The sequence below is a fragment of the Oncorhynchus clarkii genome, chromosome 5, assembly GCF_045791955.1.
Source record: "Oncorhynchus clarkii lewisi isolate Uvic-CL-2024 chromosome 5, UVic_Ocla_1.0, whole genome shotgun sequence".
Taxonomy (NCBI): domain Eukaryota; kingdom Metazoa; phylum Chordata; class Actinopteri; order Salmoniformes; family Salmonidae; genus Oncorhynchus; species Oncorhynchus clarkii.
Genome location: NC_092151.1, coordinates 53,907,732 through 53,924,715, shown reverse-complemented (window position 1 = coordinate 53,924,715; position 16,984 = coordinate 53,907,732). Strand labels below are relative to the sequence as shown.

Here is a 16,984-nt window from a genome sequence, read left to right as displayed (position 1 = left end):
GCAGCGCAGTAATTTTGGACCAGAGCCACTGCGCAAACAAAAGTTATTGTGCTTCACAAAACAAGATGCTTTACTGCAGCTCTGTTTGTCCTCTGACATATGTTTAACACTATTATTTCTTCCTCGAAGAACAGTGAGAAATAGTGTATAATATCGTTTTGGATTGTTCCACACATTAGTTCCAAAGAAAATCAGTATTTATGTTCTGGATAAAACAGTCCATTTAAAGACTATGTATCCATCACGGCTAAGAAGGTTAGAATTGTCATAGGGCCATTTGGCATAAAGTTATCAACTGTCTGTTCCAGCTCTCATGGAATGGTTACCTGTCTCGCGCTCACCGGACATGGCGACATAGACATGACCTCCAATAACTGGATTGGTCCCGTTATCAATCTCGTTATTCGATTATCCGGTTATCATCCCACACTCATGAGATAGGCTATAAGCTATTAGCGTGGTGAAACTACCGAGGGAGTAGAAAACTGTAGGTATATATCCACACAACAAAAGTCTCAAGTCTGTCTGCAGAGTAATTTGACAGAGCAGACTAAAAACAAAGAGTAGGCAATCGTTTATGAAACGTTTTACATAATTTCCCAAGACACAAAAAAATGACTTACCCAAACTGAAATGATATGCAGACGATCCGGTCACATTTGCTTGAATGAATGTGCACAACAAAACGTACGTCTCACTGAGAAAAGTCGCACACCAGACACCACCCCCTTTCTGCCCATTCCTCGGACGCAACAGTGTGGTGTCGCGGCTAAACAGATCACACGCATCCTGTTGGTAGAGTTGCGTGACCAATTTAATTTAAACTTTTTAAGGTGGAACTTTAAGATCAATACCACTTTATTGGTCTATTGCACATAGCGGCGGTTCTAGCTTGTATGGCTCCCCTCCCCTCTTCAACGCCCCCTGCCAACAAAAAAAAAGCACCATTCTGCACTAACTGTAATTTTTATTCAGACATTTGGAACAACACAAATAATTATAACATTTAAAACACATGTACATATATGAAAAAATATATATACAAAAATTAGACTAATAAATATCAAAGATAAGTAATAAAGACAAATATAAACACATTTGTGTTGATTTGGCACTTGAGCATCAATCCCCCAACACTGTCAACCAAGAGTCAAGACTAAACCAATTCACCTTGGTGGTGTGCAGACTGGTTTTATATTATTCTTAACAATTTCGCACAAACCAGAAAAAATGCAACAATAGGTCTGTGAAACTATATATTCACCAGTATTATGAATGAATTGTGGTAGATTTGGTAGCATTTCGTAGTGTGACTGATTTTACTAGTTGCATTAGTACTGTACAAAGTTAGAGATGCGCTATTTGATAGATTCCCCCGCTCCCCCTACCTCGGGCTTCCAGTGGGGAGACCTGAGGTCAACCTACCCCCCCCCCCCCCCCCCCCCCCCCTTCCGCTTTTAACTCAACCCCTCCGAAAGACACACATACATACATACACATACTATATAATGCTCTCGCATTTATTGGAAAAAGTCCATGAAAGGCATGACCCAGCGCCCCTGCGGAAATAGAGAAAGTACATTGCCACCTGTGCCATAGGTCCAGACCTATTGGCAGTGTCCAAGGGAGGTAACAATATTCCTCCACTCTCCTGAAGTGTTCCATTTACAAACCCCAATGTGAACAGGGGACACTTCCATCAAAAGCCTTAGGCCTAGGCCCTATTTAAATGTACGTTTCAGCCATTTAGCAGATGTTCTCATCCAGAGCGATTTACAGGGGCAATTGGGGTTAAGTGCCTTGCTCAAGGGAACATAGACTGTTTTTTCACAAAGTCGTCTCGGTGATTCAAACCAGCGACCTTTCGGTTGCTGGCCTACTAACAACAATGTAGCGAAAAGAGAGAAAACAACCAAAATGGGGGCTTCAAATCAAAGTGTATTTGTCATGTGCGCAGAATACGACAGGTCTAGTAGACCTTACAGTGAAATGCTTACTTACAGGCTCTAACCAATAGTGCAAAAAAGGTGTTAGGTGAACAATAGATAAGTAAAGAAATAAAAACAACAGTGAAAAGACAGGCTATATACAGTAGCGAGGCTACATACAGACACCGACACTGGTTAGTCAGGCACACCGGTTAATCCAGATCCAATGACCCTGCACTGAACGAGCGAACGATCAACTGTGCCATAGGGGTTCAGACCTCTTGAGCTAGGCTGTGGTAGCATAGGCACACATGAATCATGCTTTTTTATTGGTTTAGTCTGTTTGGGAGGATATTAGGCCCTATACATAAAAATAAAAAAAATGAAACATGGATATATCACTTTAATTACACAGATAGTAAATTCATTTTTGTTATTTGAGTTATTTGTCATCAATAGATATGCAATATAACTAATTTTATAAACTGGGTGGTTCCAGCCCTGAATGCTGATTGTCTAAAAGCAGTGGTATATTGTTAGAAGGTTATAAGTTACAGGTTACATTGTTTTATAGGTAATATTTACTGTAGGCCTAAAGCCATGTTCTTCATTGCAGAGTGAAACGAGCGCCGCACTATGGCAGGTTTGTCCTGTCACATTTTACCCCTATGAGTAATAGTCTACTGTCGGTTTCAAGTTCCCCCTATAAACCAACTGTGACCAGATAGACAGAATCCTGTGGGTTCTCATAGTGGAACATCGACTGCTTAGTTGAAATTCATTATCATATCTGAAGGCTACTGTAGGCCTATTTGATTTACATAACGCCAGGTAGGATGATACATGTATCATGTACAACTGAAAAATGTTTTTCAGCGACCTAGTTTGAGTTAAATCGGATTTAAACAAAATGAGAAGACATTAATACATTCTTAAATCATGTTGGGAAAATTATCAACTGCATATGAGCCTACAGTAGGCTATAACTTGCAAAATTCCCAATAGCAGAAGGCTAATGACAACACAAACGGTAGAAATGTGATCACAGGACATTCTAATTGCAACATTTGTGATAGACAGACGCGTGAAAGAGCGTGTAGAACAGTCAGCGGTTTTAAGGAACCCGTGAACTGATTCCATATCAACAACCAATAAGGTCTCTTTTTACTTTGAGTGTCCTTAAAGGCGAAGATGCTGTTACTTCAGTTCAGATCAAGCCGAGTCTCTTGAATGGTCAATTATACATATTAGACTAGATGGAAACAGGTGGTAGCCTAGGCCTATGATAAAAAAAACACAATTTAATAACCTATTTATTAAATTAAGGGAATAAAACCTTTGTATTTCACAATAGTCTATGGTTATGCTATTTTAACCATGGAAATTGAACAGGATATGGGTAAAAATACATAATGTGTTTTATTTGCTTATGTCCTATGGATAAGGTATACTGTGGATAAGGCTATAATAATAACTGACAATTTAATAAGTCATCATAGAGAGGGCTGAAACTGGAGTGTGCTGGTATCTAATGATTGTTGAAATGCTGAAATAATAGTCTAGAGATGATACCTCTCAATGTTGAAGATAGCTTGCCTTTTATTCTAACATTGCATGACAATAAACATTGAGATATGTAAAGTAGATTGCCTACTGTAACAACCACCTCCAATTGGCAACAAAAGGCATGACATAACTTTAGGGCAGGACTAGATGGAAGTACTGTACGCTCATTGGTGAAAAATAATCGCCAGTCAATTTAGCCCCATCCCTTCCCATTGACCAGGCTCGGTTGAGAAGTGCGGTTGGAGTGTGAGAGGGTCGCGGCCGAGGCTGACTGATGGTCTGACAGATGAAATAGCGAAAATACAGAAAGAGAAGACGGGCGTCCTCCTCCTTCAGAAAACCATGTTCCCTAAAGGCAAAGTGTCCGCTGTACCGTCGGATGGCCAAGCACGGGAAAAGTAAGTTTTAAAACCTATGTCTTACCTAATGCAAATTGTTTCCCTCCTCGGGTTTGTGGTTTGCTGGACAGCTGAATTAAAGGAGCGAATTTCCTCATTCGAGGATGGAATTGAATGAACCGCCTTGTCTGCTCGCCATTCCTTCCTTACCCTGCCTTCGGCTTTATATTCTTCCTGGGCCTCATTACTGAACGTACATTGGTGTTTGTATTTGCAATTCAGCATCTAAGTATCTTTGCATTTTTTTAAATATTTTTTTTAACCGAAAACGTGAAATGAGTAGCGTAAAAAAAATGTACTCTCCAATTTGGCTTTACGTCGTTTCTGTTGCATTAATTGATACACTTTTGCTTCCACCAGTGCTTCGGTTGCTACTTTGTTTCAGTTCGCGGCTATGAGGGCAGTCTCCAACACTCAATCTCTTTTATTTACAATAACGCGTTTTCTTGGTTACAGTATTTCCGATTTGAAGTGTTTGGAAAAAGCCATTGTGCGAAAGGCCTTTTGGAGTCGGCGGTCCATGCAAACTACCGAAAAATGAATGTCTGTCGATCATGTACCCCAAAGTGAAAGAAATATTAGTTGATTAGAGACACTCATTAGTCCTAATAGAGTAAAAGTAGATTAGTTTAGAGTTGGCTAAACTGTGTAGTTCTAACACTTTTGTCGTATTGTTCAAACAGTTTTTTTTATTTTATTTTTTTAAATTTGTTCACAGGTTAGCTTTATACGTCTATGAATATTTGTTACACATAGGAGCACAGAAGTCAGCACAGACCTTTTTATCAGAGGTGAGTGTCGTACTACCAAACACGGTAGCATATTAACAAACACATTTCCATATGAAGCCATTATTAATAAAATTATTATTATTAAGTAGGCCCTATTGTTCATGTACTTTTTAAATATTTTTTTATTTAATTCTCCACTTTCCAGATACGATGGGAAAAGAACATCACACTCGGGGAACCACCTGGGTTCCTACACTCTTGGTGGTGGTAAGTGTTACTTATGTCACTATTAACAATACACCAAGTTCTACCGTGTACAGTATTCTATTGCTTTATGACTTGTGTGTCTTGTCCACAGTGTATTTTGGGACCTGTATTGTGCCGCACCAGAGAGAAGAGAGACATGTGACCACTCCAGTGAAGCGAAAGCCTTCCATGATTATGTGAGTTCTGCTCCTCATGAGACTTGCTGCTGCACATGTTGCTGGTGTTCTGCTCACAAGCCTGGGGCAGTATTTATAAAGGGTCTCAGAGTAGGAGTGTTGACCTGGGATCAGGTCCCCTCCTGAACATAATTGTTTTGAAGATGATCTGAAAGTGGAAACTGATCTTAGAGCAGCACTCCTACTCCGAGACCCTTTATAAAAACGGACCCTGGTTTCATTTGCACCTACTACATTTTCAAATGTAGAAAGAGATTGCACCCAGATGGGCCTCAGCCCAGTTTACGTAAAACATTTAAATTTTCCATCCGTCCCTTTTTTGATATTTTATGTAGGCCTGTCTTCCTTATTCCACCATCATACAGTTTTGATGCCATGTGTAGTGGCAATGGAGAGATGTTGTTCTGACTTGTTTCTACTCTTAATTTAATTGAATATCTAAAGTGTAAACTATAGCCACTTATTTCCCTTTGCTTTTTTTGTCAGCAACTGGACATTGTTTTTAGGGGGGCTAGTTACCCCATGTTACCTTACACTTCTGCTTATAGATGTTTCCAATAATAAATGCTTATTTTTGATTAACATTTGTGAAGTGTGTCCTAATGAACACGATCCAGCTCTCCCTTTGTTGTGGCCAGTCACTGTTGCACAATGTTCAAGAGCAGAGATGGGTTCAGATTCTCAACTATCTTGAGGATGGCAGGGGCCAAGAATTGTTATTTTAAACTCCAGATGAACCCGTCTCCATCTTGAGCTACATTGGGCTTTTTTTCCTGAGCTAACAGGATAGTTGTACTCTATTGGAACTGACATTTATGGAGCCTGTTACTTATTAAAGATTCTTCTGTTCAAATAGATTATTTTTCCCAAAACGGATGCACAGTGGTTATGGCCTATCACTAAGCTCTGCTCTTGCATATTGACAATTTGCATATGGTCTTTACATGTTCAGAACACAGCATTTGGGGAAATGGCTTTAGGCATGAAGGAAGACTCTCGTACAACTGCTGGTCCGGTCAGTCTGCCCCAGGATAGGCAGTCAAACCCCATTGGAAGCATCCAAATAACCATGGCTACATCCCAATTATCTCCTCTTCCTCCCAAAGGGTGTACTTGTTTACTTCCCTTTACTGATTTGAGAAGAAATTACTGGTATATGAAATTTGGTAGGAAGTGAACTACACTGCTCAAAAAAAATAAAGGGAACACTTAATTAAACAACACAATGTAACTCCAAGTCAATCACACTTCTGTGAAATCACTGTCCACTTAGGCAGCAACACTGATTGACAAAGTTCACATGCTGTTGTGCAAATGGAATAGACAACAGGTGGAAATTATAGGCATTTAGCAAGACACCCCCAATAAAGGAGTGGTTCTGCAGGTGGGGACCACAGACCACTTCTATGTTCCTATGCTTCTTGGCTGATGTTTTGGTCACTTGAATGCTGGCGGTGCTTTCACTCTAGTGGTAGCATGAGACGGAGTCTACAACCCACACAAGTGGCTCAGGTAGTGCAGCTCATCCAGGATGGCACATCAATGCGAGCTGTGGCAAGAAGGTTTGCTGTGTCTGTCAGCGTCGTGTCCAGAGCATGGAGGCGCTACCAGGAGACAGGCCAGTACATCAGGAGATGTGGAGGAGGGCAACAAACCAGCAGCAGGACCGCTACCTCTGCCTTTGTGCAAGGAGGAGCAGGAGGAGCACTGCCAGAGCCCTGTAAAATGACCTCCAGCAGGCCACAAATGTGCATGTGTCTGCTCAAACGGTCAGAAACAGACTCCATGAGGGCCTGACGTCCACAGGTGGGGGTTGTGCTTACAGCCCAACACCGTGCAGGACGTTTGGCATTTGCCAGAGAACACCAAGATTGGCAAATTCGCCACTGGCGCCCTGTGCTCTTCACAGATGAAAGCAGGTTCACACTGAGCACATGTGACAGTCTGGAGACACCGTGGAGAATGTTCTGCTGCCTGCAACATCCTCCAGCATGACCGGTTTGGCGGTGGGTCAGTCATGGTGTGGGGTGGCATTTCTTTGGGGGGCCGCACAGCCCTCCATGCGCTCGCCAGAGGTAGCCTGACTGCCATTGGGTACCGAGATGAGATCCTCAGACCCCTTGTGAGACCATATTCTGATGTGGTTGGCCCTGGGTTCCTCCTAATGCAAGACAATACTAGACCTCATGTGGCTGGAGTGTGTCAGCAGTTCATGCAAGAGGAAGGCATTGATGCTATGGACTGGCCCGCCCGTTCCCCAGACCTGAATCCAATTGAGCACATCTGGGACATCATGTCTCACTCCATCCACCAACGCCACGTTGCACCACAGACTGTCCAGGAGTTGGTGGATGCTTTAGTCCAGGTCTGGGAGGAGATCCCTCAGGAGACCACCCGCCACCTCATCAGGAGCATGCCCAGGCGTTGTAGGGAGGTCATACAGGCACGCGGAGGCCACACACACTACAGAGCTTCATTTTTACTTGTTTTAAGAACATTACATCAAATTTGGATCAGCCTGTAGTGTGGTTTTCCACTTTAATTTTGAGTGTGACTCCAAATCCAGACCTCCATGGGTTGATACATTTGATTTCCATTGATCATTTGTGTGTGATTTTGTTGTCAGCACATTCAACTATGTAAAGAAAAAAAAGTATTTAATAAGAATATTTCATTCAGATCTAGGATGTTATTTTAGTGTTCCCTTTATTTTTTTGAGCAGTGTATTACTAGCCCGTGTCTCTCCCAAGCCCGTGCTGGAGACACACGCTACTTTTGTGTGAATGTTTAAACTAAATGTATACTGAAGAAATATATAAACACAACATGCAACAATTTCAAAATATTTTACTGAGTTACAGTTCATGTAAGGAATATGTCAATTGACATTAATTAGGCCCTAGTCTATGGATTTAACATTATTGGGCAAGAGCATAGCCATGGGTCATCCTGGGAGGGCATGGACCCACCCACTAGGGAGCCAGGCCCACAAAGGGCTTTATTGTAGACAGCCGGATGTGGAGGTCCTGGGCTGGCATCGTTACACATGGTCTGCGGTTGTGAGGCCGGTTGGACATGCTGCCGAATTCTCTAAAAGGACATTGAAGGCGGCTTATGGTAGAGATTCATATTCAATTATCTGTCAACATCTCTGGTGGACATTCCAGCAGTCAGCATGCCAATTCCATGCTCTCTCAGTTTGAGACATCTGATATTGTAGTGTGACAACTGCACATTTGAGTAGCCTTTTATTGTCCCCAGTATAAGGTGCACCTGTGTAATGATCATGCTATTTAATCAGTTTCTTGATATGCCACACCTGTCAGTTGGATGGATAATCTTGGAAAAGGAGACATGCTCACGAACAGGGATGTAAAGAAATTTGTGCACAAAATTTGAGAGAAATAAGCTTTTTGTGTGTATGGAACTTTTCTGGGATCTTTTTATTTCAGCTCATGAAACATGGAGCCAGCACTTTACATGTTGCGTTTATATTTTTGTTCCGTATATTTGTATTTGAGTGTTTAACCAGCATTTGTGACTTGAGTCTAATTATCTGTACAAAACAGTGAATCTAATACTTGTGGAGCATAAAAATACTTTTCCAATTTCCTGAAATACTTTGCAAATGCAACTTATTTTTTTTGTAACCTGAAATGGTATATTCATTGCGTTTTCATTTTAGCATATGCTTTGATCCAGGACAACTTACACTAGGGAGTGTATACTGGTCCCCCCGTGGGAATTGAACACTCAACCCTAGCGCTGTGAGCGCTAAGCTCTACTGTACCAACTGAGCCACATATCAAGTGGTTTGTGATGATTTGACGTCTCAATCACTTTTTCTTCATGGTGATGCAAAGTCTAAAGGTACCAAACCTAGATAACTAGCCTATGTACAATACAGTAATTTACATTAACTGTTTTGTATGGATGGTAAATTTATTACGGCACAAAAAGTGGTTATTCCCATGTTATTTGATCAAGAAAAATATTTAATTTGTGGATGTTTTGTTGCTTTGCCCATAACATTGCACCTTCTGATGTAAATGTTTGAGGACAAGGTCTTGTTGTTTCCGGATTCCATTAGAATTAAAATCGCAGAGAAGGGGATAGGGCAACAACTGAAAACACCAAACGTAGTCATTGTGTGCTATGAATATGGGACCATATACTTAACTTTTTTTTAAATAAACATAAGTGGATTTGTCTTTACTTTTGGTCCCCTAAAATGGGGGGGACCATGTATTTTAAAAGTGATGTAATCCCATTTTAGGGAACCAAAAGCATTAGGACATTCACTTAACTTTTTAACTAACATAATGGTCCCATATTCAATAGTACGCAATGACTACGTTTGGTTTCAGATTATTTTCGTGCCCAATAGAAATGAATGGTAAATGGAAATCTAAACATTTCTACATTAATGTGGATGCTAGCATGATTATGGATAATGAGTGAGAAAGTTGGACGCACAAATATCATACCCCCAAGACATGCTAACCTAATATATTAGTACAAGAAGTGCTGTAATTTCTAACCAGTTCACCCGATATGGATGAAAATACCCTCAAATTAAAGATGACAACCTCCTAGTCATTTCAATTCCAAAGTGCTGGAGTACAGAGCCAAACCAAATGTGTCACTGTCCCAATACTTCTGCAGCTCACTGTATATCACATTTTCAGTCAAATAAAACACCAATACAGTACCGTGTACATTTGAGGGTAACTGGTATCTGTATTAGTTTTACTAAGTATTCATACCACTGACTGACTTTTGAGCTGTTTTGACTGCAATTTAGCATATCTCCGAAGGTAATTTAGATTTTTTTTACACGGTCAAACCTCGTTATAACCATTTAACAGGTGATCTATCTGGTCAAACTGATACAGGGCCCTATCCACCCTCTGTTTTTAGATCATTTGTAATTTTCTACAGAGAAACAGATTCAAATAAAGGTCCTGTTCATCAAACATGGGATCCCATTTGGAGATGGGAGCCCCGTGAATCGATGTTGGTTCTGTCTGTTCATCTTAGGCTAGTACATGTATGTGAGCTCAGTGCTCTCTTTGTTTGCGTCGGCCCAGGCTTTCTCCTTTCTCTGCTCTGTGTTTGCGTACAGTAGGCCTAGGGTTTGTCTTTCGTTTTCTCTATCTTTCTCCCTCCATGGCCAGTAGTCCCAGCGCTGTCTTTGTCTCTGTGGGCTTTGGGTGGGGGGAGGTGGCTGGCTGGGCTGCTAGCAGGGAAGCAGCGATGCATCACGGCTCGTAAAGCGCAGGGCCCTTCCTCCCTGGCGTATTCACGCCTGGTTGGATGGATGCTCCCCAGGGGCTCCGTCGCCATGGTGTCAGCAGCTGATTGATGGCTGTCAGGGAGCTGAGGGACAGACTAGAAAAGGGGAGTGGCCACTGGCATATGCCTGGCAACCAAGGGAGGAGCAGAGAGAATATGTGAAAGGGGGGATGGGGAGTGGTAGAGCTTGAGTTCTCTTCTCTGGGTCTTACTGCCAGACCTTTCACCATCAGGGACAAGGAGACTGCTATGAAAACAACAGCAATTTTTATGGAGTTGGTGGATGGTTGAAGATCGACTAGCTTAGGCCCAGGCTTCATTTTTTATAGCTTGGTTCAGGTGGATGATGTGAGATGGTAAAGCAGTCCAGGGGCCGTATGTATGTATCAAGCGTCTTCGAGATATTACTGTCCATGAAGTCTTATTCGTTGTGACGTAAAAGACAACTGGTCCTAAATCGGCACTCCGAGACGCTTGATGCATATGGCCCAGGTCAGGACATGGCCAGTTAGTTTAGTGTGGTCTCTCTGGCCTGTCCCCTTTTCTCCGAGCTGTGCTGAATCCCCCTTGTCCCTTTCTGTCTCTACCTTCTCAGAACTACCTTAATCAAACACTTTCCTGTTTTATTTCTCCTCTCTCCCCCACTTTGTCTGTCTTTGTACAGAGACAACAGCTGCTGTGACCTACAACACACACACACACACACACACAACCAGGGGGGTGGGTCTAGTCTGTCAAAAAGAAGCCCCCCCCCTAGGGGATGTTTAGAGAGAGGCCCCCACACCACCCCACTCAGCTGCCCCCCAGGCAGCAGAGTCTGTGACATCTGCCCCATCCTGTACCAAAGCATCTGGGAGTCTTGGCCCTCCTCTCCCGCAGCAGAACAGTGGCTTCATAACACATGGCACCCTATTCCCTTTAGAGTGCACTACTTTTCACAAGGGCCCATAGGGTATATGGTGCCATTTGGTGGGGGACACAGAGCTACAGTTGAATATGCACTGCAGTGGGCTCTAGTACCAGAAGATGAGGATCAGAAGGAACATTCCTGGAGACTTTCCATGCACACTAGTGCATTTGAGAGCTTACAGTTCATGTGTTAAGGTACAAGAGACTTGTTTTAGAACATACATATGATTGTTACCATTTTGAAGTAACAGATGATTCTTAGGTGCAACACTAACATCCCCATAGTCCATGACGTGTCAACGTGCTAATATCCCTCCACAGCTACCTGACGCCCACATCATGCATAGCAGTGCTTATTATTTGACCATGCTGGTAATTTTTGAACATTTGAACATCTTGGCCATGTTCTGTTTAATCTCCACCCGTCACAGCCAGAAGAGAACTGGCCACCCCACATAGCCTGGTTCCTCTAGGTTTCTTCCTAGATTTTGGCCTTTCTAGGGGGGTTTTCCTAGCCACCGTGCTTCTACACCTGCATTGCTTGCTGTTTGGGGTTTTAGGCTGGGTTTCTGCACAGCACTTCGAGATATCAGCTGATCTTAGAAGGGCTATATAAATACATTTGATTTCATGATCACACTATTCTATGACAACCATACTAGTCTCCCAGAGAGACATTTGTCTATAAGCCTCTGCAGACCTGCACGCAACTACGCAATTCTCTGTCCACGTTCGAAAGTACGAGATCCGAGTTAAAAGTATGCAAAATGAATAGGGCCTGTTTTTTTTGTTTTTTTTTAAACATTTGAATTTAAAAAAATGTATCAACGGAGTAAATCTAACATCCTGATTCTCGAGCTGCAACACAGACTTGTACGGAGTTTATCAACAGACATGGAGATTAATACATCATTATTCGACGCTACACCGTGTCTGCCCCTCCTGTTTGTTGTGATGCTGAGTTTGCCGACCTTTCAGCTGTACGTAAACGAGGACCAATCCCTTTTCGACTCCGTGTGTTGTGGAACGGTTAACACTAATTGTTTCAAGCTAACGTTAGCGAACATACGCTGGACATTCAGTGGGCTCTAAAGTGCTAAATATGCTAGCGAACAGGCAAATCGGTCTAGGGAATGATTTCCTGAACATTTTGAAGGTCTCCAGAAGATTGGATCTCACCCACTGTTTACTATCATAGCTTTTTTTGTTTTTATTATGGATAACCTATTTAATTGATACTGATCTGCTTCAAACATTTGTTTCCATAATATCAGAGTAATAGTTTTTATTTATTCACCGTGGCTAAGACGTTTGTACATTTTGTACCTCAACTTATGTTTAATAATTTTTTTTAAAGGCCCTTTTGTGTGTTCTAATTAGATCTTGGGGGTGAACCCCAGTTCGGTGCGTGCCATGCGCGCGAGGTGAATCTCCACTTTGCCGCGCGTGTCTGGTACTCTTAAAAGTTGGACAGGGTTGGCAGGTCTGCCTCCTGTAGGCTCAAGGCAGGGTTGTTCTCATTAGGGTGCGCTGTTGCAAAACATTTAGCAACCAAACCCAGCATTACCCATTACCTTTTTTTTAGGTTAGTCTCTCCATTCCGTTTTTAGTTTGGTTCCCAGTGAATAGCTTACGACCCATCCTACAAAGCAGGATCATGTTAGCCAGCTAACTTAGATAAACAAATACATTGTTTCTGGGTCATTTAACAAATCTACATTTGAATATGGGTCAATCCAATACAGTCCCATTTTTAGCAATATCTTAGAAATGTGAAGTTATTTCTGAACATTCAAGCAAGTTGGCTGGTCATTGATCCTACTTTGTGACCCCCCCCCAGGTGTCCTAGGGTTGAAGGATGCCTCCTGATTGTAGCTAACTTTGTCAGTGTGTTCCAGGTACGACTGGGCTGGATGGGTCCTTCTGGCCTCACTTCTCCCCCTACTGTGGTATTTCACAGTGGACCTGCAGGACCCGGCTCAGATATAATTAGGAAGGGGTGCAGTCAGTCGATATACCAGGGACTGCGAGTGTGTTCGGTTATATCCACTAGTGTTGTCTGTGGAGGTTGAGCACTTAAGAGAGTGCAGGGAGGTGAGATGGTAAGGTGTGTGTGTGTGTGTGTGTGTGTGTGACTTCATTTTCTCAAGATGTGTGTTTTTGATGGTGGTACTTTATATACTGTTACCCTCCTTGTGATTACTCCATGCTCTCACAAGCCACCTGTCATAACTAGCCTTTGATTCCAGATGCTAATACCAGTGTGAAATGTAGGCATTGGCCTCTGCTGAAATGCTTCCACAAAAAAAAAAAAAAACGGTCAATTACAAGCGTGCGACCAAAGCAAATGGCACATTAGTGAATTATGGCTGTGGTTGGGACAGGAAATGGCCTAGCAGTGAGACTTTGCTGTGTATAAGCACTTTGAAATGAATCCCACAGATTTCTATCAAATCTACTGGATACTTGCTGGATCAGCACGTTTGGCTGTGCAGTTAGATTCCACCCCGGTCAAACTTGAGAGGCTTGTACTGTCTGGTGTGTGTGTGTGTGTGTGTGATACTTATAACGGCCAGTTTCATGGACACAGATTAAGCCTAGTCTTACAATGATAAACATGATTTCTTAGTCCGTCTATGAAAATAGTTTTAAAGGTTTGACTCCTGCGTAATAGCACACGTTGACCGGTTTTCTAAACTTTAAGTGCTCATAGAGCCAACCAGTCAATGATAAACTTGAACGATCAATATGTAAACCTAGTGGTAATTTACCAAAGTAACCATCAATCTATGTATGGTAAATTAGGTGATTTATACTTGAATAGCTTTTAAGAAATAAAATGTTTTATTTGTGTCCATGAGTTTCTAGTGGATAAATCATATGGGTCAAGAGAATTTGCCTAATTAATTTAAAAAAGCATCTGAGAAACAATGACATTATTTTCAATTAACTCTGCAACACTTCCAACTATTGACTTTTTCAAAACTGCCACCAGTTTGGCGCAAAAACATTAACAAAGACCTTGACAGTTTTTATTTTACTGTCTTAAAAAATAAAGGATATTTCATGCTGCAACTCTTGAATTAAACACCAATAGTGACTACCAAGTTGATGGTTTATATTTAGGATAATGTTTTACAGATTTGTCATTCTATTTTGCATATTTTATGTGATAAGGGCCAGAGATAATTAGACACCTGTGATAATCTGAAGTACCCAAAATGACACTAGATTTCCTCAGATAAATTCCTCCCAAAACATGAAAGTTACCAAAATTCTGGTATCTTACTGGCAAACCTCAAGTTTACACAAACACCCTACCTTTGCAACCCTACAGACAAAATATCCTTATCTCAGTTCTAACCCCTCTAACTCTTTATTGTCTTATCTTTACAGAGTGCGGCTGCAGCCCCCAGTCCAGTGATGGGGGGGATGCCCCCTGGAGAGGGGATGCCCGGTGGACCCATGCCCCCTGGATTCTTCCAGGTCAGTCTCCTCCTACTCTCTCTCACACACACACACACCTCCATCTACACTCTGGCAGTGGTTCTAGGGTTGGGTGATATATCTAATTAAGTTTGTGCATCAAGTGTCTTTTTTCTTTTTTCCCCCATTTGATAGTTTTTGTCCAATTGTTCTCGTTGTCTTTTTAGTCTCGGCTCCTTCTGTGCTGTGTGCAGTGACTGTAGGCTGTGTGCACCTTCTCATTTACACACACACACACACACCAAGCTCCTACCCCTGCAATTCACAACGAAGATGAGAGATCACTTTGTACTCTCTGACAAATGGTTTCAACTTGCTATTTGCGGTTTGGTCCAACAGAATAGATCATATGGACACTGAAACACAGTGAGACATTATTTGACTGTAATCGAGGTTAATCTTTCTAATGATACCCTTTTTGTGTCTCAACTCCTCAAAATGCGAGCTGACTACGAAAACGGACTTTCGATGAACATTGAAACTGAGCATTCATTTTCCAGAATATCGTACCATGTACTGCTAGCAGCATTTTAAAACAGACTTATACTAGCTATCTAGTTTGTTTTTATAAATGTGCCATTACACATGGAACACCAATTACCGTGATTTCGGAACATATTCGGACCCCTTCCCCTTTTCCACATTTTGTTACGTTACAGCCTTCTAAAATGGATGAAATAAAAAAAATCATCAATATACACACAACCCACAATGACAGTGAAAAGTTTTTTTTTAAATGCAAATTTATAAAAAGCAGAAATACCTTGTTTACATAAGTATTCAGACCCTTTGCTACGAGACTCGAAATTGAGCTCTGGTGCATCTTTCCATTGATCATCCTTGATGTTTCTACAACTTGATTGGAGTCCACCTGTGGTAAATTCAATTGATTTGGAAAGGCACACACCGGTCTATATAAGGTCCTACAGTTGACAGTGCATGTCAGAGTAAAAACCAAGCCATGAGATCGAAGGAATTATCTGTAGAGCTCCGAGACAGGACTGTGTCGAGGCACAGATGTGGGGAAGGGTACCAACAAATGTCTGCAGCACTGAAGGTTCCCCAAGAACACAGTAGCCTCCATCATTCTTAAATGGAATAAGTTTGGAACCACCAAGACTCTTCCTAGAGCTGGCCAAACTGAGCAATCAGGGGAGAAGAGGCTTGTTCAGGGAGGTGACCAAGAACCGGATGGTCACTGACAGAGCTCCAGAGAACCTGGCACTATCCCTATGGTGAAGCATGGGTATGGCAGCATCATGCTGTGGGGATGTATTTCAACGGCAGGGACTGGTAGGCTAGTCAGGATCGAGGTAAAGATGAACGTCGCAAAGTACAGAGATCCTTGATTTTAAAACCTGCTCTAGAGCGCTCAGAACTTCATACTAGGGCCAAGGTTCACCTTCCAACAGGACAATGATCCTAAGCACACATCCAAGACAATGCAGCAGTGGCTTCGGGACAAGTCAATGTTCTTGAGTGGCCCAGCCAGAGCTCGGACTTGAACCCGATCGAACATCTCTGGAGAGACCTGAAAATAGCTGTGCAGCGATGCTCCCCATCCAACCTAACAGCTTGAGAGGATCTGCGGAGAAGAATGGAAGAAACTCTCCAAATACAGATGTGCCAAGCATATAGCGTCACACCCAAGAAGACTCGAGGCTGTAATTGCTGCCTAAGGTGATTTCAACAAAGGTCTGAATACTTATGTAAATGTGATATTTGTTCTATTGTTTCTAAAATCAACATTTCTAACAACCTGTTTATGCTTTGTCATTATGGGGTATTGTGTGTGTGTGTGTGTGTGTGTGTGTGTGTGGATAAGGGAGGGGGAAATGTTATAAATTTTTAGAATACGGAAACGGAACAAAATGTGGAAACAGTCAAGGGCTCTGAATACTTTCCGAATGCACTGTATATAGTTAATTGGCTACTTGTTATCATTCTGAGAAATAAGTTACTTGATTTCGACAAAGTGGACAGGCTAGCATTATGTTCAAACAGTTGGAGACTGACAGAAGGGCAGTGGTGGAAAAAGTACTTGAGTAAAAGTAAAAATACCTTCATAGAAAATGACTAAGTGAGTCACCCAGTAAAATACTACTTGCGTAAAAGTCAAAGTATCTGAAATCAACTTAAGTATCAAAAGTTTAAATATTTTCTAATAGCTTATATTAAGAAAACCAAATTGCACAATGTTAATGTTTTTTTTAATTATCTTTACAGAT

The 16,984-nt window shown here is 41.8% G+C and overlaps 1 protein-coding gene across 4 annotated transcripts in view; it reads left to right on the top strand.

The window, feature by feature from the left end:
- The first annotated feature begins 3,718 nt into the window (after positions 1–3,718).
- LOC139409003 (single-stranded DNA-binding protein 3-like) overlaps positions 3,719–16,984 on the top strand; it is a 34,130-nt gene continuing 20,864 nt past the window's right edge. Inside the window, exons 1-5 of one of the 4 annotated variants that reach the window (XM_071153606.1) lie at positions 3,719–3,892; positions 4,611–4,683; positions 4,829–4,890; positions 4,982–5,066; positions 14,667–14,756. In XM_071153606.1, the coding sequence (XP_071009707.1) occupies positions 3,837–3,892; positions 4,611–4,683; positions 4,829–4,890; positions 4,982–5,066; positions 14,667–14,756 (366 nt within the window). In that variant the 5' untranslated portion in view covers positions 3,719–3,836. The remainder of the gene's footprint in view (positions 3,893–4,610; positions 4,684–4,828; positions 4,891–4,981; positions 5,067–14,666; positions 14,757–16,984) is intronic. The other 3 variants (XM_071153605.1, XM_071153602.1, XM_071153604.1) reach the window with 3 other exon arrangements.